Source organism: Megascapheus bottae, chromosome 14 (genome assembly GCF_031878675.1).
Source record: "Megascapheus bottae isolate mThoBot1 chromosome 14, mThoBot2.hap1, whole genome shotgun sequence".
NCBI classification, from domain to species: domain Eukaryota; kingdom Metazoa; phylum Chordata; class Mammalia; order Rodentia; family Geomyidae; genus Megascapheus; species Megascapheus bottae.
Window position 1 is genome coordinate 52,759,567 of NC_143522.1, and position 23,651 is coordinate 52,783,217.

The 23,651-nt window shown below is 48.1% G+C and overlaps 2 protein-coding genes across 7 annotated transcripts; both read right to left on the reverse strand.

Moving 5' to 3' along the window:
* Window positions 1-110: 110 nt before the first annotated feature.
* Window positions 111-13,234, reverse strand: Homez (homeobox and leucine zipper encoding). Of its 6 annotated transcripts, XM_090345253.1 has the most exons (3): window positions 13,138-13,234; window positions 10,970-11,132; window positions 111-2,772 (listed from the first exon to the last, which is right to left on the reverse strand). In XM_090345253.1, the coding sequence occupies exons 2-3, from the start codon at window positions 10,992-10,994 to the stop codon at window positions 1,190-1,192; spliced, it is 1,608 nt and encodes a 535-aa protein (XP_090201379.1). In that variant the 5' UTR covers window positions 10,995-11,132; window positions 13,138-13,234; the 3' UTR covers window positions 111-1,189. The 6 variants fall into 6 exon arrangements, with proteins under 6 accessions (XP_090201379.1, XP_090201376.1, XP_090201380.1 ...); XM_090345250.1 differs by lacking the exon at window positions 10,970-11,132 and having other exon boundaries at window positions 13,138-13,203; XM_090345254.1 differs by lacking the exon at window positions 13,138-13,234 and having other exon boundaries at window positions 10,970-11,151.
* A 7,753-nt stretch (window positions 13,235-20,987) lies between these two features.
* Window positions 20,988-22,033, reverse strand: Ppp1r3e (protein phosphatase 1 regulatory subunit 3E). The gene is made up of 2 exons (XM_090345475.1): window positions 21,617-22,033; window positions 20,988-21,410 (listed from the first exon to the last, which is right to left on the reverse strand). The coding sequence occupies exons 1-2, from the start codon at window positions 22,031-22,033 to the stop codon at window positions 20,988-20,990; spliced, it is 840 nt and encodes a 279-aa protein (XP_090201601.1).
* Between the last annotated feature and the right edge of the window lie 1,618 nt (window positions 22,034-23,651).

The window sequence follows — 23,651 nt, forward strand, 5'->3', positions numbered from 1 at the left end:
TAACACAAGGTAGGCAAGTATTCCATTACTAAATCACACCTAGCCCCTAAACCAGAAATGTTAATGGACTTGAATCCATTAATCTCTAGACCATAAAAGTGGCAACGTGGAAAGAAAGAAACAACTTTAATTTTGGCATTTATTATAGTCTAGCAGTTTGGGGCTTCCACCCTTATTTTAGATGACTAAACCATTGATCTATTTGCTTTACATATAATCCAACTGATGAAAACCAATCTAAATATCAATAATTCAATTAAAGATCATAGTCTGTCCACAGATAGAACCAAGAGAGAAGGAAAAGTCTTTTCTGGACACAAACTGAATCAGCAACAAAATATGAAAATTCAGTTTCTGTCAAGCAGGACATAAGTAGTATCAGGTTTGTAAAACCAAACCCAGAAACTATCTCTACTATCTTTCCACCAGGAGAAAGCATTCCCTCTCTGCCACTCTGTAATGTAATTCTGCTTTTAAAGTACACCTCCTCTGCTTCCTACTTCCCAATAAATATCCAACCTAAACACTCACCACCCAATTATTCATACAAACTGTGTTGGAAGATTTACCCTGAGACAAAAGAAATTTCGTAGAGATAAAAAGGTAAAAGGCAAAGTGGTCCTAGGATTAGAAATGAGAAACTGTGCTACTGGTATGATTCAGTGATGAGGCAGATGAAACGAAGAATGCCATACTGGCACAAGACCAGGATGTACTGAGACTCTTAGCTGCATGATGTATGGACTTGTGCTCAGAAAAGACAGTGTACACGGTAGCCTTATATTCTACTGAAGAGTAAGACCAGGGATGCAGTAGAGTCATCACTTGACTCCCAGCCCTTCTGTGGATGTGGGAAGGCCTGGCCTCTGTTGTTACACTAATTGAAAAGAACAGCAAATAAGAGGAGAGCTAAAGCTATTTCCTGGCCTGTCATTTGCACAGATCCTCAGCAACTACCTAGAGGCTAGAGACTAGATTTCTGGCTGAGCCAATATAGTTTTGTGTCCTATGGTGATCTTTTCCTGTGGATCTCAACTTACTATATCCCTAAATCCCACCTTGAACACAAAGTTTTTTTAGTTCTTTGTTACAAGGCAATTATAAAAATGTGGTTTCTTTGTTTAAGCAGTTACTAAGTTGGTTCACCTTTTAGTAACAGACCCCTTTTTCCCCCTAGCCCCACCACCCCTCAGTCCTGTATAATCACATCCTCATCATCATCACCATCTTCTTCCTCCTCCTCTTCTTCCTCGTCATCTTCCGGCACTTCCTCTTCCTCCTCCTCCTCCTCTTCTTCATCTAGACAAACTACCACCTCAGCTGGCTCAGGTAACCGAGAATCAAACCAGTCCAGTACTTGCTGGGTGCTAAGCCTTGATGCCTGGCTCAGTTTAATGACGTCAGCTTCCTGGAGCTGCTGGTGGGCTTCCCAATACTTCTCCAAGGGTCGTATATCAGGTGGGGGTGGAGGGGCTGGCAGAGGTGGTGTTTCTGCCCATTCTTTCAAGGAGCGGGTTGAAGGTGGTGTAGGAACCATTGGGTCTTGGAAACTAGGGGCACCGGGAACTACATTATCCCGAAACCATTTTAATTGTCCATGCTTTAAGGCATAACGTGTGTCACCAAACCACTGAATGATCTCGGGCCGAGGTAAACCAGTGATTTGTTCCAATTTATGGTAATCTTCCCGTCGTGCCCACTGGCACTGTAGGAAGAAGGACTTGAGGATAGCCAGCTGTTCTTTGGTTTTGCGCTTAGTCTTTCGCTGGCGTTGCATGTCTGGGGAAAGGTATTCTGTGAGCCCCCCTCTACCTGCTACTGAATTATGCCGTAGCCCTTGGGGCCAGGCTGGCTCCAGATGTGGGGCTTGTGCCTGTTCACTGGGTGAGTGTGACTGCGAGATACAGCCCAGAGGCTTAGAGGTGGCAGTAGCTCCATTAGCCAGTACCTGGAAAGAGGCAGAAGAGGTAGAGGAAGATGGAGTCACACTAGATATGGACTCCTCCTTACAACCAGCAAGTATTGGGATTGGTGGGGGCTTAATTCGAGCGTGGGGCTGGTGGATGGCTGTGGAGTGGTTCCAGGAAGCAGAACCTACGCCACGTGACTGGTCAGGAGCCCTACAGGCCTGCTCCTTGGAGAGGCCACAGCTCTGAAGATCCTGCCAGATATCTGACTGGTGGGGGAATGCTCCACTGCCAGGCATCATCAGGGGCTCCTTTGCTTTCTGATGACTCGATGGCGGAGGCAGTGTTTGAGCAGGCTCCTCCGGCTCAACCTTCAATGCCTTCCCCTGGGTGGGCTCACTACGAGTTAGAGGACCTATTCCAAGACCACACTGTTCAGGCATTGGAGATGCCTCCTCTGGGGGTCGCCCTGCATGATGAGTCAAAGAGAGAAGGGATTTAAAATGGAGTTGGTCCCTCTGGTAGACCACTCGGGCTCGTGTCTCTTCTATTTCTTCAGATGACCAGCTAATGCCACATCGGAGGCGCTGGGCCATGAACCAAGTCTTGACTTTCTCCATCTGCAGCCCATATCGTAGACAGAGCAGGGCAATGTCCGCTAGGCTGGGATAAGGAAAGTAGCTGAAGGTCTGCAGGAGGTGTTCGTTGCCATCCAGCTCACTGGTCTGGGCTGCCTGGGTCCACACAAGCTGGATCTCCTCAGAGATTGGAGGTAGGCAGACGAGCCCTGCTGTTGGGCTGTTAAGTCTGCTGGCCTCTTTATTAGGAGGCATGCTGTGTTCTGATTTGTACCCTTCACAGATAGCTGTAGTAAGAAGAGAGATAGCTCAATCATTAAGGCTTCTCTTGGCATAGCATTCAATCGCTTTTTCTCCCTCCCCCAACCCCCTTATGGGATTTGAACTCAAGGCCTCACACTTGCTAGGCAGGCACCCTACCACTTGAGCCATCTCCCGGCCCCACATTACTCAATTTCTACCAAACTTTTGGAGTCCCATGGACTTTTATGCCTTGGCTGGCTTTGAATCACAATCCTCAGATCTCAGCCTCCTGAGTAGCTAGGAGTACAGGTGTGAGCTACCAGTACCCAGCATGTTGTGTTGTTTTAAAGTGCCTCAATTTCTCATCAGATGCTACAAGAATTCCTGGGGTTTTATATGAAAAGACTAAAACCCATAGAAGTTAGGATAAAAATGACCTCAAGTCACATGAGTAGTGAATGTTGTCACTAATACAAAACTTCTTTTGAGGTTATCTTTTTTTATAATTAAAATTTTCTTTCTTTCTTTCTCCCTCCCCCTTTCTCTTTTGCAGTCTTAGCTATGGAACTCACTGCCTTCTGCATATTAGCTAGTCACTCTACCACTGAGCAAAATCTCCAAGCTTCATTTTTTTTTTTTTTTTTCCCAGTCCTGGGCTTGGGCTCAGGGTCTGAGCACTGTCCCTGGATTTTCTCAAGGCTAGGGCTCTACCACTTGAGCCACAGCACCACTTCTGGCTTTTTGCTATGTATGTGGTACCAAGGAATCGAACCCAGGTCTTTGTGCATGCTAGGCAAGCACTCTACCACTAGGCCAAACTCCGGGCCCCAATGAGATTATCCTCTTATAAAGTCTGTCCAATTCAAACTCACTTCACTTGACCCTTTCACTTTCTAACTTCATGGAACAGGAATCACTAAATGAAGACAACTACAAAAACAAAAGGAGCAGTAACCTATTACTTTTTGGCTCCTACCAATTTACTATTAACTCTAGAATGTGGAGACAGAAAAGTAATCAATAACTACCTACCTACCTAAGAAGTAGTTAGCTCTGCTCTCTTCCCAGCCCTCTTTCACTCCCTCTTGGTGGTACAGTTGGGAAGAGGGGAATAATACCTTCAAGTCTTTATTTATTTTTTTTATCTCTCAGGAGAAGAGATAAGAGGCTGGAGATCAGGAACAACTGGGACTCCCTCCCCAGGGTTTAGTCCTGTGAAAAGGGGAAGGTTTCACCTCCCTAAGCTCTGGAAGAAAGGTTATCCCCTCCCCCAACCTTTGTGTGAACAGCTCATTCCTCCCCCACCCCACTAAGCCCATCCCCTCCACACACACCCCACTAAGCCCAGAGAGCTCAGCCCTTTCAACACCAGACGAGAGGCCTCTGGATCTTATCAGTCTAGCCCAGCTTTCGCCTCAAAACCAGAGGATAGATTCATTAGGAATTCTAGCCCACTCTGGCGAGCCGCCCTGCAGAGCAGCCTAGGTCTCAGGGTGATGATGAGTGTGGGGATTGCCAAAGAGATCCAGACTTGATTCCTGAAATGCTTGCTCAGGTTATTTCCTGGAATATTATGTGAAATTTAACTCAGTTCTCTATGTAAGCTTTAGTGATCCTTTAAAACACATGGTATGCTTTGGGAAACTGCATTCCCTTCAGATGGTAAGGTTATAGGCTAGGATTTCTATGCAAATGCTACAGATGAACTGAGGAAATAAATTCTCAGGTCCCTAAAGTCAGGGTCATGTGATATGAGGGATTCATCTTTTATCATGCTGCCAACGGAACCAGGGTACCATGCACACCAGATAAACACTCTACCACTCACGCACCCCCCCGCGCCCCCAGCCCTAGGGATTATTTTTTGTAATTTAAAATATTACTAAGCATTTTAGTGCTTGCTACAATAAATAATTGGTGCTTTTAACAATGGAATCTTAAGTGGAATGCAATACAGATCCTTAAGGACACCTTGGGTAGGTAAATGGAGGAAGATGACATATTTTGGTGGATTTTTTTGGTTGTTTTTTTTTTTCTTTTTGCTGCTGATTAAACCCAGGCTTCATGTAGGCTAAGCATCACACAGCCTACCTCTCCCTCCACCCCCACTCATAGATTTTTTTTTTCTTTTTATTGATACTGGGATTTAAACTCAGGGCCTTGCACTTGGTAGGCAGGAGCTCTATTATTTAACTCAGTCCTCCACTTATTTCTTTGCTTTGCTATTTTTTTTAATAGGGTCTCACACTTTTGCCCAGGGCTGGCCTCAGACCTCAATCTTGTGTAGCTAAGATGACAAGCATATATCACCATGCCCTGCTTGGTTTGTTTTGTTTTTTCTATATATGTGGTACCAAGGAGTTGAACCTGGGTCTTTGTGCATGCTAAGGCAAGCACTCTACCACTAAGCCAAACTCCCAGCCTCTTCCCAGCTTGTTTTATTGAGCTAGGTTTCTGAGACCTTCTGGATCTGAGACCTTCCCAATCTGCCTCACAAGTAGCTAGAAGTTCAGGTGTAATCCACCATGCCTGCTGCTATTATTATTATTATTATTATTATCACCAGTCCTAAGGCTAGAACTCAGGGCCTAAGCAGTGTCCTTGAGCCCACAGCACCACTTCTGGCTTTTTCTATGTATGTGGTACTGAGGAATCGAAGCCGGGTCTTCGTTCATGCTAGGCAAGCACTCTACCACTAGTCCATGCTCCCCCTCTCCCCGTTTTATTTTCTTCAATTTATTTTCCAGTGTTGAGGACAAGACCCAGGAATTTGAACATGCCAGGCAAGTGCTCCACGATGGGAAAGGATGACATGAGTACAGTAGCACACACCTGTAATCCCAGCACTATGGAAGATCTCAGCCAGCTCAGGCTACCATCGTGTTCAAGACCAGCCTGATCTACAAAGAGACATGATCTCAAAAAACCAAAAGAGTATGAAAATCATAGTTGGGAGAATCACTTCCATAATTTAGGTCCTTTTTAATTGTCAGATGAATTTCTCCTCCCAGACTCATCCATTCATAGTGGTTATACCACTATTTAGAAAAACCCAAAATGGAGGAAACTTATGACTACATTTGATATCTACTTAACCTCTGTTGTGTCATTTTCCATAAGGACATATACTTGTATTTTGGACATGAGGAAGATTTAGCATAAAGAATAAAGCAGGCCGGGTACCAGTGGCTCATGCCTGTCATGCTCGCTACTCAGGAGGCTCTTATGACATGCCTTTTTTACTTCAATCCTCAGGTCTGAGCCTCCGAAGTGCCCTAAGTAGCTAGGACGCAGGCATGAGCCTCCACTGCCCATCAAGGCTAGAGCTCTACCACTTCCAGCATCACTTCCAGCTTTTTTCTTTTTTCTAGGTATGTGGTCCCGAGGAATCGAACCCATGTCTTCATGCATGCTAGGCAAGCACTCTACCACTAGGCCAAACTCCCGGCCTCCTCCAGAGACTCTTATCTCCAATTAACTACCAGAAAAATGGAAGTGGAGCTGGGGCTCAAAGTGACAGAGCACTAACTTTGAGCAAAAAGAGCTTAGGGAGAGAGCCCAGGCCCTGAGCTCAAGCCTCAGGCCAGCACATACACACAAAAAGGGCTGGGAATGTGGCTTAGGGGAAGAGTGCTTATCATGAAGCCCTGAGTTCTATTCCTCAGTACCACATAAACAGAAAAAGCCAGAAGTGGCACTGTGATTCAAGTGGTAGAGTACTAGCCTTGAGCAAGAAGAAGCTCGAGGACAGTGCCCAGACCCTAGAACTGGAAAAATAGATAAACAAACCAGACACTGGTGGCTCATGCCTGTAATCCTAGTTACTAAGAAGGCTGAGATCTGAGGATCTCTTACCCAGGCTTCTGGCTGGGTAAGAAAGTCTATGAGATTTTGACCTCCAGTTAACCACCAGAAAACCAGGAATGGCACTATGGCTCCAAGAGGTAGATTGCTGGCTTAAGAAAAAGAGCCCAGGGTGGGGAGTGTGGGGGGGGAGGGAAACGGGTACCAAGACATGTGAAAGGGTATCAATGTATGTGAATTAATGCACCTTCTATCTGGCAAATATCATGTAACCCTTTTACTAATTACAATAAAAAAAAAAAAGAGCCCAGGGGGGCTGGGATGTAGCTCAGTGGCAAAGTGCTTGCCTAGAAAGTGTAACATCCTGGGTTCGATCCCCAATACAAAAAAAAAAAAAGAAAAGAAAAAGAGCCCAGGCCAAAGACTTAAAGAGACACTTCTCCGAAGAAGAAACAAGAATGGCCTATAGACACATGAAGTTCTGGCCATAAAGGAAATGCAAAATAAAACAACTCTGAGATTCCACCTCACTCCAGTTAGAATGGCCATGATCAAGAAATCTAATAACAACAGATGCTGGAGGGGATGTGGTCAGGAGGGATCACTACTACACTGCTGGTGGGAGTGGAAACTCGTTCAACCACTATGGAAAGCAGTATGGTGATTTCTCAAAAGACTAAACATAGAGCTCCCCTATGACCCAGCAATCCCACTCCTTGGCATTTACCCCAAAGTCCAGAAACAAGGACATACTAAAGCCACTAGTACAATGATGTTCATTGCAGCACTATTTACCATAGCAAAGATATGGAACCAACCTAGATGCCCCTTAGTGGATGATTGGATCAACAAGTTGTGGTATTTGTACACAATGGAATTCTATGCTGATGTCAGAAAGAATGACATCGCCCCATTTGTAAGGAAATGGAAAGACTTGGAAAAAATCATCTTAAGTGAAGTAAGCCAGACTCAAAGGAACATAGGCTCAATGGTTTCCCTCATGTGTAATAATTAGGACACATCTAGGACTCTACTAGCAGAGGATTACAATAGCTCAAAACCTAGATACATAAGGTCATATAGGATGAGAGTAAATGAAAGGGTCTCTAGGATATGGACACAAGAGCTTTATCTTGAGTCACTGTTTTTTTTGTTGTTGTTTGTTTTTTTGCCAGTGGGCTTGAGCTCAGGGCCTGAGCCTGTCCTTGGACTTTCTCAAGGTTAGAGCTCTACCACTTGAGCTTTAAAGGACCTAGTAGTATTCACATACTTTTTGGATTAGGAATCTTTCAGAATTAGACAAAAAATTACAGACCTTCAAAAGGTTATGACTATTTTTTTGACAGTCTTGGGGCTTGAATTCAGGGCTTGGGCTCTGTCCCTGAGCCTCTCTGTGCTAAAGGCTAGCACTCTACCACTAGAACCACATCGTGCCACTTCTGTTTATGTGGTATTAAGGAATTGAACTAAGGGCTTATGTATGCTAGACAAGCACTCCACCACCAAGCCACATTCCCTGGCCCTAAATGTTTTTTAAAGAGAAAGTTAAAATGAAAAATACACTGCAAGGCACTGGTAACTCACACCTGCAATCCTACCTACTCAGGAGGCTGACATCTGAGGATCACAGTTTGAAGCCAGCTCAAGCGGGAAAGTCTCTTCAATAAACTACTCAGCAAAAGCCAGAAGTGGCACTGTGGCTCAAGTGGGCCAGCACTAGCTCAGGGACAGGGCCCAGAACCTGAGTTCAAGCCCCAGGATAGAAAAAAAAAAAAAAAGAAAAAAGTACACCGTTGGATGCTTCACTGATTATCAAGAGGACAGTTTAAGAAACCTCTGCCAGGGCTGGGAGTTTGGCCTAGTATTAGAGTTCTTGCCTAGCATGAACGAAGCCCTGGGTTCAATTCCTCAGAAATGCCGGACGTGGTGCTGTGGCTCAAGTGGTAGAGTGCTAACCTTGAGAAAGCCCAAAGACAGTGTCCAGGCCCTGAGTTCAAGCCCCAGGACTGGCAAAAAAAAAAAAAAAAAAGGCAAAAACCTCTGTCATTTCTATTCCCAGTTTAATAAAACTGATGGTAATTACTTATGGATAAACAACTTTGGTATAATTGAATGGGAAGAGAGAAAAAAAAGGAAAGGACAGAATACCACAAGTACCAAAGTAAAATGGAAAGGGCCATCTGTGGCCAGTAGCCTTTCTCTCCTGACCTACTGGATTCCATGACCAACACTGTAGTGCAGTGGTACTCTCCAATGCATCCAAACAGTTGGCCTCACTCAGTTTATCTGTGGGAGTGGTACTGTTTTGTGTGACTTCAAAACTACCTATACCCATATTTTTCCCTGTAAGTATATAATAATGTAGTTAAATAATACATAAGCCTATAAAAATACTACATTAAAAACTGTTCCTGGGTGGGTGGGTGGGGGCAACCAGGAGTTTGGCCTAGTGGTAGAGTGCTTGCCTAGCATGAACAAAGACCCAGGTTCGATTCCTCAGTACCACATACATAGAAAAAGCTGGAAGTGGTGTGGGCTAAAGTGGTAAAGCTCTAGCCTTGAGAATGCCCCAGGGACAGTGTTCAGGCCCTGAGTTCAAGCCCCAGGTCTGGGGGGAGGGGGGAACTTCCTGGGATTGAAGGTGTGACTCAGTTGGTGGCGTGCTAGCCAATGAGTGAAAGTGTCATATATTGAGTTTTTAACTCCCAGTGTCTTGGACACACACACAAGGTAAAAACTGTTCCTGTGAAAACTAAGTCAATTTGGGAAGCTGAAACTGGAGGACTGATTTGAGGCTAGCTCAGGCTATATACTTTGGAGAGATAGGAAGTGGAATATACATATACATTTAGAAACTGGTAAGTTAGCAATGAGCAGGCCAACTGTAAATCTGGTGATGAGACTTGAAAATCTCAAGTGTGTTGCACTTCCAGGGAAGTATCCAATCTCACTTCACCTTAAAGAAACAAACTGGCAATTACAGATGAAAGTGTCTGAGAGGCTCTTATCTAGAGACACATTAGAATGACCTAGAAAAGTTCAAAGACCCCCCCATTCTGATTTAGTCTGGATGGGGGCCCGACGTTCCTAATTTAATAACGGTCTTAGAGTGCAGCAAGAGACTCCCTTGTGTCGTTAAATAACGAGAAAGGTAACTGAGAACTCCAGTCAATAGACGTACTTAGTCTCAGGTTGTACTTTTCATTACTGTGTTTATCTTTAAAGTTATCTTTAAAGTTCCTAACTTTGGCTTTTTCAGTGGATGCTCTAATTACTACCCTAACTTAATAATATAATATAAAAGAGCTGCAGTTGTATGGTGAGGACACACCAAAAAGATCTGATCTGGGCCCCCATTACCAAACAGGTCTCAGCTTGAGTCTTCTTTCAGTTCAGAAGCCCCAGGCTGAGACGCCACAGCCGGGAGCCGCGGAGGAGCCGGGCTCCCGGTTTCCTGGTTGGTTTTCTGCCTGTGGCGGGGCGGGGCAGTCTCTCCCGAACCTCTCAGCCGGGCTCTGTAAGCCTGTGGAGGTTGCCAGGGGGTCGTCATGGCGATGGGGGAACGGCCTGGGAAGAAAACGTTTCTCCTGGCCTCCATTTCACAAGCCGTCTACATGGCTCCGAACTGGGTCAGAGAACAAAAAAGTTGTTGGCACTTCCAGGGTGAGCCTCCGGAGGCGGGCGAGGCTCCGTCCTCCTCCTCCCCCCGGTCAAGGGCACCCCAACCCGGACTCCCTCACACCCCCTTCGCCCGCCCCAGTTACGAGTAACTGAAAAGTCCAGGGGAGAAAAGGGAGAACCGCACGGCTGCGAACCTGACATCGCCCTCCTCCCGGCCGGGGATGAGCCTCCGGAGGGCGGAGGTCGCGCCCCGGCTGGGAGGGGGAGTCCGGGGGCTGGGGGTCACTCACCGCGGTCCGGCCCGGGCGGCGGCTCCCAGCCTCGCACCATGAGCCGGGGAGGGGGCGGGGGCGGGGGGAAGCGGAGAGGGGAAGCGGGCAGGGGCCTCCGGGGGGGAGTGGGGTTACTGACCCGTGCGGCCTGCTCCGAGCCCACCCGCGCGGAGGGCCGGGACCAGGACTGTGGCCCCCGCCCCCGGGAGCCAGCGGGTCCAGCCCAGCCCTCCCAGCTCCCGCGAGTTGGAGGCGGGGCTGACGGGTGTGGGGGGGGTGGGCGTCCAGGGGGCGGTGCCAGGGCGGCCTGAGCTCTGATTGGCGCATCCCGGAAGGCGGGCACCAGAGCCACGCACTGGACCGGGCATTGGCTGCGTGGGCCTGGGCTGGAGTCTGCGATTGGCTGCACGGTTCACGGCCGGGGTCAGCCAGGAAGGTGTCCACCGGGACTGGGCGCTTTGAGCGGTACCTCGCCTACTCTCGACCTATCCGCACCGGACCTCCCAAGGACTCGAGGTATTGTTCTTCCTTCCAGTCCTTTTACCTGTCTGGACTGCGAGTAACTCCATTTGCTGCTCCAGGAAGTCCTCTGCAAGTGATTTTTAGTATGTCCTCCTGAAGTAACCAGGAGCCCTGTCGTCCCCAGCCCCAGAGCCTGGCCGCCACCAGCCGCGTCAGCTGTGACAAAACATCTCAAGGCAGAAGGACTGAAACCAAACCAAAACAAAACAGTCTCAAGCCGCTGAGAATTTGTGCTCGACACGGATCAGATATCCTGCACCCAGAAAGATTAGGATCTCAGGAACTCAGGCGTTTCATGGGTCAAACTGACACCAGAAAGGTGTTCCCGAAGGTGAAAAGTTGGAGTCACCTCTTGGGGAACCCACCAGACCCTCCTGCTCCTCTGGGTACCCTGGTCAAAAAGGGCTGGGCGTTCTGCCTCCCATGTCGGGAGTCTGGTTTTCCCAAGTAAAGGGTGACAGTAAAATGCTTTTCACTAGAGCATTATCCGACACAGTACGAAATTCTGAGCCGAGTTTTGCATAGCTGGGATTCCCCATCTTCGGACTAAAACTTGCCAACAATTCTTTTTTTTAAGTGCCATTTCTCAAATGGTCTTTTAAAAAGCCTCGACTAATCTATTCTTCTGTCACTTAGTGGGTAGCTTCAGACTCTGTCCTATCTCATCAGACCTCATCACTTCCTCCTTACAAACCCCAAGAAACCAGCCACAAAACACCTGCTTTCCGTTCTTCCTTTTTCTTTTTTCTTTTAATTGATCTGTTTTTGTAGAACTTGAACTTAGGGCCTGGGCACTGTTCTTGGGCTTTTTCTCATAAGCCACAGCGCAACTTCCTCCTTTTTCTGTATATGTGGCACCTCGGGCTTCCTGCATGGGAACACTACCACTAGGCCATACTGACGGCCCTGTCCCTGAGTTTCTTTTGCTCAAGGACAGCACTGTGCCACTTGAGCCACAGTTCTGCTTCTGGCTTTTTGGTAGTTGGAGATAAGTCTCATGACTTATCTGAACCCGGTTCAGGCTGGTTTCAAATTGAGATCCTCAGATCTCAGCCAGAATCCTCAGCCAGATCCTGAGATCTTAAAGCTCACCCTGCTTTTTTTTGTTGTTGTTGCTGTTGTTATTATTATTGCTATGTATTAGTTTGAAAGATGGCATGGCTCTTGTGAGTTGCAATTGTTACTAAATGTAATGAAAATTAGGCAAGAGAATATAAGCTTTGTGCCTGGAGCCTGAACCCCTGGGCCTGGGCACTATGGGCTTTGCTGTTGTTTTGTTTTGTCTGAAATATATATATATATGGAAACCTATGACCTATGAATATGCCACATAATCTTTTATCACCTTTTTGGGTTTTTTTTTTGCCAGTCCTGGGGCTTGAACTCAGGACTTGAGTGCTGTCCTTGGGCTTTCTCAAGACAAGAGCTTTACCACTTAAGCGACAGCACCACTTCCAGATTTTTCTGTGTATGTGGTACAGAGGAATTAAACCTAGGGCTTCATCCATGTTAGGCAAGCATTGTACCACTAGGCCAAACTCCCTCCGCCCCCCTCCCACCCCTGCCCCTCTTTTATCATCTTTGTTAAAAACCAATTTGCTTGGTATCTTTCCTCATGTTGTGCCTAAGTGTGTGTGTGTGTGTGTGTGTGTGTGTGTGTTTTCTTTCTCCAAAGCTCTACATTTGGCTCCCAGAAACTAGGATCTACCCCCTGGGACTGATAAAATGGATAAAGGAAACCTGCTCCATTATTCTGTCTCATCTTCCCCCCCACACATACCCTCCAGTCCTGGGGCTTGAACTCAGGGCCTGAGCACTCCTCTATGACTCCTCTGAAGCTCTATGACGGGAGTAGGCTGTGGAGCACCACTTCTGGCTTTTTCTCTGTATGTTGTACCGAGGGATCAAACCTAGGGCTTCATGCATGCTAGGCAAGCACTCTACCACTAGGCCAAACTCCCCGCCCCGCCCCCCCTCTGTCTCACCTTCTAAGAAATGCCAGAGCTAGACAGAACTGAAGAGTCAAACAGAAATGCAATTCCTAGGAATCTGAGATGGATCTGAGATAGCAAAAGCCACTCTAAAGGTGTTTGTGAAAGAAGGGTTCTTTTAAGAAATTAAGAAGTCGTCTCAAAAGAGGTCAGGCCGAGTCCCTAGGCAATGAGCCATGGGAAGAAGTGCTGGGCTTACCTCTCAGTGGATGACTGTTCCTCATGCTGGCTCTTCCCTTCAGCGTGTCTGGCTTCCTTAAACCATGCATGGAATAGTGGGTGCTCCATCATGACATCACAGCTTGGCCATTATGATGTGATGATGTATCTAAACTTGCTCCAGCAAGGGATTTCATGTTAGTAAGGTGTTGTTTCCTTAGCCTATGGGTAATTGAATTCTCTCATCTTTCAGGTGTTTATGAATTAATCCTATTAGAACTTTCATTTGAAGAATTTCCTTTTTTGGTGGGTACTAGAGATAGAACCCAGGGCATTATATATTCTATTCAAGTACTATGTACCACTTGAGTTATGTTACCAGACAGAACTTAATCTTTTTCAAGGACTTCTTTCTTTTATTCATTTCTACCACTTTCTTCTAGGCTAGAACAGGATCCTTTCTTCTCATAGTTCTCATTCTTTGCTACAGGGTCTGACAAAGGACTTTACTTCCAGTCAGTGCCTATGAAGCAGATTGTAACTTAGATCACCTCCTAAGAAAACAGTTCCCCACCAAAGAGGAAACAACTTTCCTCCAGTTTCTTCAGCAACTTCTGGTGTAAGGGAACTAAAGAGCTGAGTCCTGCTACTTCCCTACTACCCCAAATGGTGGTAGGCTCTTAACTTATGCCAAGGCTGCCAGTTCCTGGGTATTTCCTTCCCATTCAATTTTGGCATGAGCCGAAGGCATCCAGAGAAAGAGAATATGACAGAAAAAAAAAATGAAATGATCAAGAAATGTGAGGGAGGTTAGGGAGGGAATCTTGTTTTCTTGCCACTGTAGCCTAAATAATACTTGAGTGCTGAATGCTGAATGCTGGTGGCTCATGCTACTATTCAGAAGGTTGAGATCTGACTGCAATTTGAAACCAGCCCGTTCAGGAGTCAGTCCAATGAACTACCACAAAAAAAGGCTGATTGGAGTTGTGGCTCAAATGGCAGCGTGCTAATCTTGAGCGTAAAAGCTAAGGAATAGCACCCATGCAGAGTTCAAAGTTCATGCTCCACACACACACACACACACACACACACACACACACGCACACACACACAAATATTTCTAAATATCTTTTTCACATTTCAAATATGTTTCTTATAGCCAGAGGAAAAACAGCTGCCCAAAAAAGTTGAAATGGGGTACAATGCCAATCAGCATATGAACAGGGCTGTCCTGTGAAAGGCTGAGGAAGGGAGAATCTGATAAGAACAAGGGTTTTGAGGGGGATTCACATTCCAGTGTTTCATTTCCTTTCATTTCATGTTCCCAGTCTTTGTAGCAAGGTTCGTGCTCTTTAGCATCCTCACCCAAACAAGTCTCTTTGTTCCCTTTGTGCCCAGAAAAGGGAATCCAAACTAATAGCAAAAACATGAAACATTTTTGTATATTATCCCTGGATATGACCAATCATGTGTTTTGAGTGTATAAAGGCTCATTTCTTAGCAGGGGGAATCAGAAGCAGTTGGCAAGCCTGGTTTTAAAGCCAATCTTGAATGGTGCTAACAAACCATCTGATTTTGCTGGAGTCACTTCTCAATTCTTGATTTGTGTTCTTCTGGTAAGGAGCTTGACCAATAATTTTGAGATGTACATGGCAAGGATGGAGAGGGGCTCCAGATAACAGAAACTAGAAACAAGAAATTGTAGGAGTTGGGCTGAAAAGTTGAAAAGCTAGGGTCTGTTATGATGGGAAATGGGCAACATTAATAAAGACAAACAAAGGAGGCTGGCACAGTTGTAAATGCCAGTAATCATAGCACTTGAGAAGCTGAGACAAGGAAGATCTTGGGTTTGAGGACAGCCTGAGCTACATGATAGCACACTGTATCAAAAAAAATAATAATAATAATAGCTGGGAGTTTGGCCTAGTGTAGAGTGCTTGCCTAGCATGCATCAAGACCTGGGTTCAATTCTTCGGTACCACATACATAGAAAAAGCCAGAAGTGGTGCTGTGGCTCAAGTGGTAAAGCTCTAGTCTTGAGAAAGCCCAAGGACAGCACTCAGGCCCTGAGTTCAAACTGTGAGACTGGCAAAAAAAGAAACAAAGGAAGAAGAGGGGAAGGAGGGAAGAGAGGGAAGAGAGGGAAGAAGAGGGAGACGAGAGAGAGAGAGGGAAAACTAAAGAAAAAAAATTATAATTTTAAAGAGCAAGAGAAAGCTACAAGACAGGTGTAGGAAGATTTCCGAGGTCTGAATGAGGGGAAAGGGAGTACTCTGGGTAAGCTGTCTCAAAATCGAAACACTATGGACTAGGGTGGTGTTTCCCAGCCTACTCTACATTGCTCATTCACAGTCATTATGCTCAGCACCGTAATTCCACCATGAGTAACAGGTGACAGGACCCTCGAAGATCTGGCCAACTCCTGAAGATTTCCCAGCAACCAGGGAAAATACCAGTCTCTGGCTGCAGCTCTATCTAGAGTCCTCTTGTTTACTGGGGCTGTAAGAAAAGTGCATGAGTTGTGGAAACGGTGCAATCGAGGAAAGGAAGTATAGACACATGGCATGTGATGTGCCCTGTGGGGATTCTACTATTGCTGTGCCAGGCTAGTCCAAACTGAGGAAAAAGCAGCAGAGGCACAGGGTCAGTTCTCACAGTAAAACAGGGGTACACAGCAAAGGCTTATGGGCAGGAACTTATGGGAATCTCAAGAGGACCAGACAACACACACAAAAAAATTTAAGAATATTCATTATTTTCTCCCATTCTACCAGGCAGGGTGGCATTGATAGTTTGTAAATAAAGCTTCCATGAGTAATGGTGGCATTGATAGTTTGTAAATAAAGCTTCCATGAGTGACGCATTTATCCTTATAAGTGAAAGAAGGCAGCTCGGGCCAGGGCCAGGCCCAGCCTTGAGACAACAATGGAGGAAACTGTTAATTTACTCCCACTGATGGGGAGTGCAAACAAGGGAATGCCTTACAGAGAGAGCTCAGAGCAGTCTTATCCTTGGTTCCATCTCCAGTGGTGTTCACATTAACACTGGAGCTCTCAAAGAGGGCTCAAGCATAGATCATTAGCAGCTGTCTGAACTGGAGACCTTTCTTGTGGAAATATTAGGGAATTTGGCTAAGGTCAGTGAGTAGTGGGGATGAGACAGATGTAAACATTCAAAATGCCCTCGAGAGTGAATTGCTAGCGCCAGGAGAGAACATAGTGTATGGAAGGGTATTGCAGAAGAGTCAGGAGGAGAAGACAGGGAAATTATATTTTTAATAACCATAAAAATAGGCAGCTGGGCTCCTGGGCTTATGTCTGTAATCCTAGCTACTCAGGAGGCTGAGATCTGAGGATCTCCATTCAAAGTCAGCCTGGGTACAAAAGACTATGAAACTCTTTATCCCCAATTAACTGCCAGAACATCTGGAAGTGGGCTGTGGACTGTGGTAGAGTGCTAGCCTTGAGCTAAAGAGCTCAGGGACAGCGCCCAGGCCTAAAGTTCAAGCCCCATGACTGACCAAAATAAAATAGAATTGCTTTCTCTTTTGAAATGGTAAAAACTTGGCCATTCTCTGTAAATGGGTAGATATGCAGGGTGAGAGGCTTATCTGATGGAAGGAAGCCTAAGAATCACTTATGGTTCCTGTGTTTTGATTGGGCCCAGAGATACCTACATATTTTTAGGATAGTAAGTTAACCCCTATCTTGCTTACCCAGAATCATTCCCGCAGAGTTGGGGAGCTGCTAGTTGCAACTATCTGTATCCCTTTGCTCAGAAGAAATAAAGGCAGCAGGTAACAGCTGCCATTTTGAACTTTTAACTCCCATTTCTTACAGGGGAGGTAAGAATGAGTCTTTCTCTCCACCTTAACCTTGTTATAGTAAAATAAAATCTTGCTAAGACTTTTACCTCTTCAGCCTTCCCTTTTGTGAGTCACCTTGAAATTGTTTTTCACACATTGATCTCAAGGACTTGTGGGTTTTTTTTTTTTTGCCAGTCCTGGGGCTTGAACTCAGGGCCTGAGCACTGTCCTTGCGCTTTCTCAAGGTTAGAGCCCTACCAATTGAGACAAAACACCTTTTCTGGGTTTTCCTATGTATAAGTACTGAGAAATTGAACCTGGGTTTTTGTGCATGCTAGGTAAGCACTTTACCACAGGCTAAACTTCCGGCCAAGGATCTGTGGTTTTGTAATGGAAACTGGGAAGCTGGGGGAAGTCCTCAACCTCTTTCTCCTGGTGAGGATTTGGCCTTCTTGTTGCCATGGCCTGGAATTCTATCCTTGGTCAGGGAACCCAAAGTCTCACTCACTGTTTTTATAGCTTTCTGCTCACTTTCAAATAAACTTACTTGGTTTATCTTAAACACCTTCCTGCCTTTCATTAAAGGGTAAAGAAAATCAATCCTGAGCTGGGTGGGGTGCGGTGGCTCACTCCTGTAATCCTAGCTACTCAGGAGGCTGAGATCTGAGGATCAAGGTTCAAAGCCAGCCCGGGCACAAAAGGACCTCAGACTCTTATCTCCAATTAACCTCTAGAAGATGAGAAGTGAGGCTTGGCTGGAGGATAGGTTGGTAGCTTTGAGCTGAAGCGCTCAGGGACAGTGCCCAGGCCAAGTTCAAGCCCCATGACCACCCCCCCACACACACACACAAAAATCAATCATTTCTTATAGATGGTACCAATAGGTCCCTAAGTTCTGTAGAAGGCAAGGTAGAGTGGTCCCTTCTGGTTCTGGGGAGCGAGGACACTGGCCCAGATAACAGCAGCAAGTTTCTGAGAAGGACAGAGGAAACATGAGGCCCTCGGAAGGCTTTGCCTTCTCCAAGCCAGTTCACAAGACTTGGAGGACAGAAAGCCACAGGTCTTTTCCTAGTAAGAGATGATATACAAACAAGGTTTCTCCTTTTATTTTTAAAGAAAAAAAAATAACATCATGGTAATGCATACAGGCTCTGGAGATTTCCTGGGTTTACAATCCTAGCACTGCCATTCCCTAGCTGTGTGATCTTACACAAATGACTAAGTGTTTCTGAGATAAATCTAAAACAGAGCTAATGATAACTGACCAGTAGATTCGGAGCATGCAGGTACAACACATTTTAGCAGACAAATGTTAAGTGTGAGCTATGATTATTGTTAATACAACAGCAACACACACATTAGACATTACACACAGAACTTTGACCCAGTTTTCCTGGCTCCTCTTAAGATGACTCATGCATGGAGTGGTGAATTCCAATATCATTTCTCTCTTCTCTTTGATGGAGCTTGCTGAAGGTGATCCACAAGATGCATGAAATTCTTTTCATCCAAAGATAAGGATATTGGTGGCCAGGAGGTTGACCTTGTTGTAGAGTGCTTGCACAAAGACAGGGGTTCGATTCCTTGGCACCACATACATAGCAAAAAGCCAGAAGTGGTGTTGAGGCTCAAGTGATAGAGCTCTAGCCTTGAGAAAGCCCAGGGACAGTGCTCAAGCCCTGAGTTCAAGCCCGGAACTGACAAACAGAAAAAGGTAAGGAGATTGTTTAAATGGGCACCACTTTGAGGAATGACCCAGCTGTCGTTTGTTAAAGGATTGAGACTCTGGACAGAAGGGGCACTCTTATGCTGAATGCAAATGTGGGCCTAGTGGTAGAGTGCTCGCCTAACATGCATGAAGCCCTGGGTTCCATTCCTTGGTACCACTTACACAGAAAAAGCCAGAAGTTGCACTGTGGCTCAAGTGGCACAGTGCTGGCCTTGAGCAAAGTGTTCAAGGCCAGTGCTCAGGCCCTGAGTTCAAGCCCCAGGACTGGCAAAAAATAAATAAAATAAATAAAAAATATATAATGTACACATATGTATATATTTGGGCCTATATGCCCACTTTTTTACTGACAAAAAGAGATGGCAGACTATATTAAGAAATTAATGACAGAAAAGGATGTGAAGAGCTGGTTCCCTGGGTGCTCTTGGTTCACTGGTAATATCAGGAACTGCTTCTTTCCTGTCTTCCTTCTCCCTCTAGAAGACAGGTGAAGGAGCCTGAGGAAGGGGGGTCAACCACTGTCTTGAGGAACCCAAGAAGGGTCTCCACTTCTTCTGAAGGAGAAGGAATAGCACTGATCAACACGGATAGAGAGGAAAAGGAGATGAAAGTAAATACCCTACGTGTTCAAAGTAAAAAAGGATGAGAAAGGAGGGCTAGGGAAGAAAGATAAAAGCAAAGATGTTAGAGAATACAAAGAAAAGCACGGGCTCAGCAAAGAAACGACCCAGAGGTTAAAGTTAACCAGAACAACGGGATGAATGTAAAGGCTTTTAAGAGGCAAGTTTTCCCATTTAATTGACTCAGGATATTAATCAGACTGCCACCTTCTAGTGCCACTTAATTTCTAATTGCTTTTGTTCTTGACATGTCTTATATTTTTTTTGTCGGTGTTGGTCATGGTGCTTGAACTCTGGGCTTGGGTGTTGTCCCTGAGCTCTTCAGCTCAAGGCTAAGGCCCTACCCCTTGAGGCACACCACCACTTCTGGTTTTCTGGTGGTTAATTGGAGATAAAGAGTCTCTTGGGCTTTAGTGCCTGGGTTGGCTTTGAACCACAATCCAAAGATCTCAGCCTCCTGAATAGCTAGGATTACAGGCGTGAGCCACCTCATCTTGCTATGTCTTCCATTTCTTGTATCAACTATTTTAATTTTTTTAAAATTGTGGTGCTAGTACTGGGGCTTGAACTCAGGGCCTGGGCACAGGCTGTCCCTTAGCTTTTATGCTTAAGGCTGGCATTCCTCCATTGAAGCTACATGTCCACTTGTAGCTTTTTGGTGGTTAATTAGAGATATGAATCTCATGGACTTTCCTGCCAGGACTGGCTTTGGATGGAATGCTTAAATCTCAGCTTCCTGAGTAGCTGTGATTACAGGTGTAAGCCAGCAGTACCCGGCTGTAACAATATTCTTTTCTCATTTGGAGAGATCTCAACATTGCTTTTTCATTTTGGGACTGAGAGTACCCCCTACTGGCAGTTTGTGGAGGCAAAGGCAAAAAAGAAGTAGTGGAGGATAAGCCATGATTTGGAAGAGGCTTTAGAATACTCTGTAGCTGAAGGCTGGAATATATGTGCCCAAAATGTGGGGACCTATTCACGGATGCTGTGCACTCTTCACTGTCACATTAGGTTAGAGGATGTAGCTTCTAACCTACAGGGTGCCATGCACAGATCATAAAATGCCAAATGCCGCCGTGAGAGATCACCCAACTCAGAACTCACCCTTCACAAGGATATTGGGACCCAACGAAGTAAGGTGTCCAAATTCATACAACTAGTGACTTCCTTTTCTTCTGTGGCAGAAAGAATAAGGGTGAAGACCTTGGCAGTTCATAAAGTGCTTAGAGGTTAAGAAGGCACCCAGAAAGGTAAGGCTGGCATTTTCCCGGAAGCCCTGAGCGTACCAACCTCTGAGGTCCCCGTTTATTTCACTGAAAGAACAGGGCTACGACTGCCTTTCTTAATTCCCACCTGCCTGTCTACTGTCAGTTACTCCCCAGGGAGACCATGAAGACTAGGTGACATGGGAAGCAACGACCAAGTCTCCGGGATTAAGCAATGCCAACTGGGGATGGCAGAACGCTAGCGGGGCAGGGCTGGGGGACCTGAGGCTGCAAAGGCCAGAGGAGGCTGTCTGGAAGCCTCCAGAACCCACCATGCCGCTTAGGCCCGCTCGTGAAGAGGCGCCAGCAGCCTTCCTTCCGTCTGCTAATCCCTCCAGCACCCTCTGCACCTCCGCCTGACGCCCAACCAGCGCCTTCCTCCCCGAGCTCGGAGCCTCGCGGCTTTCCCGGGCCTCGGCCCTGGCCGCTCTGGCGGCTCCCCCGCCCGCCCCGCCCGCCCGGCCCCGCGTCTCAGATAAAGTGGATCCAGCCCTGGGGCTCCGGGACGCCGCCACTGCCCGGGTGCTCGGGCCCACGGAGCGCGTAGTCCCGGCCGCCGTTGTTGTCCCAGAACTCGTGACCCGTCACGCGGTAGCGCAAGGCGAAGAGCAGGGAGCCGCCGATGGGCGGCGCGGGCAGGCGGAAGGCGAAGCGGTCGGCGCGCGGCGGGGGCGGGGCCGGGCCGGCGTAGGCCGCGGGGGCCTCGCGCTGGCTCCGCCAGCCGTCGGCGCTCCAGCGCACGCTCACGCGCTTCTCGTAGGCCAGGTCCAGCACGCGCGCGCTCCCGGCCACGCCCAGCGGGCCCGCCTCCGCGCGTTCCAAGCAGATGCGCTGGGCCTGCAGGCGCGCGGCGAAACCCGGCTCGCTGGCGGGCTCCAAGGCGGCGCGCGCCTCCTGGGGAGGAAGGGGCGGGGTTAGAGATGGTGGACCAATCAGAGGCCGCCCGGCTTCGCCTCTCCCGAGCGGGGATCCCCGCAGGGGGTGAGAGGCTGCGGGCTCTGGGTTGCTGCGGGATGGGTGCTCCTCCGCAAGTCCACTCCCACACGCCCGCCGCGGCCATCCGGGGGAGTCCCGGGGAAGGGGCGTGTCCCGCCGCCTACCTGGAGGCTGCGGGCGCGCGGCTGGCACGGCGCGAAGTGGCGGAGGGCGTCCCTCTGGTGCTGGACCTGCACGTGGCGGGGGACCCGGGGCAGCTCTCCGGGGCGGAAGCGGCGCACCGAGGCCAGCTCCAGCCCCAGCGCGTCTGCAAAGCGGACTCTCTTGCGAGTGTCGGGGCTACGGCTGCGGGGCGCCCGGGCTGCCGCGCCTCCGGCTGGCGCAGAGCGCGCTCGGCGACCCCGATTGGGAGCGTGAGCGCGGGATCGGGCACCGGGCCGGGTCCCCCCCTCGCCGGGCTCCTCCTCGGGCTCCTCCTCGAGGCTCGGCCGCTGGCTGCGGTAGTAGGCGCGCTCGGTCAACGCAGCGATAAAGCTCAGGTTGCGGGGAATGTCTGTGCGGGGGGGCCGCTCGCGGGACATGACACCCCGCCCCGGCCGGGCTCGCCCGCCCCGTCCTCCCGCCCGCCCGCCGTCCGCCCGGGAACCGCCGGCGCGCTTCTGCGGCCCCTGGCCGCGGCGCTCTCTCCTTGCGGTCACCTCCACGGTCCTTCACCTCCCGCGGTGGCTCCGCAGCGGCCCCTCCCGCCGGCCGTCAGCGCCCAGCGTCTTAGACGACCGCATCGCGCCTGCCTCGGGCGAGCGGTCTGCGCGGAGCGTGCGCTCGGCGGCCGGCGCTCCCCGGGCCTGCGGGCCCGGCGGCCCGGCCCCCGCCCACCGCCCTCTGACAGGTGGCTCTCCATCCATCTTCGCTGCCGCACCAGGGGGCGGGACTCCATGCGGTCCGGGCCTAGTGAGGCCGCCATCACCCCCCCCACACCATGTACCCAGCCTCCCGGGCGCAGAAAGGGTTATGCGAAGGAAAAGGTAGTCTTCCGTTTTCTTGCAGAAGCGTCGCAGTGTCCAGTGTGTGGCTTCAGCTTCAGGGCTTTCCTTCATTCCTTTCTTTTCTTCCTTACAATACTGGGGCTTTAACTCCCCGCCTGGGCTCTGTCTCTTCATTCTTTGTTTTTTTTGCCAGTCCTGGGCTTGAGCTCAGGGCCTGAGCACTGTCCTTGGCTTTCTCAAGGCTAGCGCTCTACCGCTGGACCACAGCACCACGCGTGGCCTTTTCTGTGTATGTGGTTCTGATGAATCGAACCCTGGGCTTCACGCATACCACTCGGCCAAACTCCCGGCCTGTCTCTTTTTTCACTGAAGGCTAACACTTTTCAGCCACAGCTCCACTTCAGCTATCTCCTAGTTACTCAAAGAGTCTCATTGACTTTCTTGCCCTGGCTGGTTTTGAACTGTGATCCTCAGTTCTCAGCCTCCTGAGTAGTTAGGATTACAGACCCGAGTTCCCATGGCCAAGCATGAAAAGGGTGGTGGAGAGGGGGAGTACGAAGAGGGAACGATCAGTAAGGCTAGGTAGAATCTTTCAAACAGAAGTGGGAGAAGTGTTGCATTCAAAAGAGTGGGTGGATGAACAATACTACTGGGGAGAGCAGGAACTGAGTAGTGGGAAGACCTAGTTCTTAGCCCTACATCTTGTACAGCTTAACAGTGTAACTGATCAAGACCTAAGTTTTGTGGTCCTCAGATGTAAAAACTGTATGTTAGATTCTGATCTTCAACTGTAACTCTGGGAGGGGGAAAACTGTCTGATTCATAGTCTTAATTATTGAACCCAGCACATTTGGAGTTGGGTACCAGTGGCTCAGGCCTGTAATCCTAGCTACTCAGGAAGGCGAGATATAATGATCAGTTCCAAGCCAGGTAGGAAGACAGATTTGGAGAGACTCTGTTTTGTTTTTGTGGGTCATTGGGCTTGAACTCGGCTTGGGTGCTATCCCTGAGCTCTTCAGCTCAAGGCTACCACCCTACCCTTGAGCCAAGCCCTACTTCCCATTTACTAGAGGTTAATTGGACATAGAGTCTCAGGTCCTTTTGTGCCTGGGCTGGCTTTGAACCTTGATCCTCAGATCTTAGCCTCCTGAGTAGCTAGGATTGCAGGCATGAGCCACCATGCTCTAATTTTTTTGAGTGGTACTGAATTCTG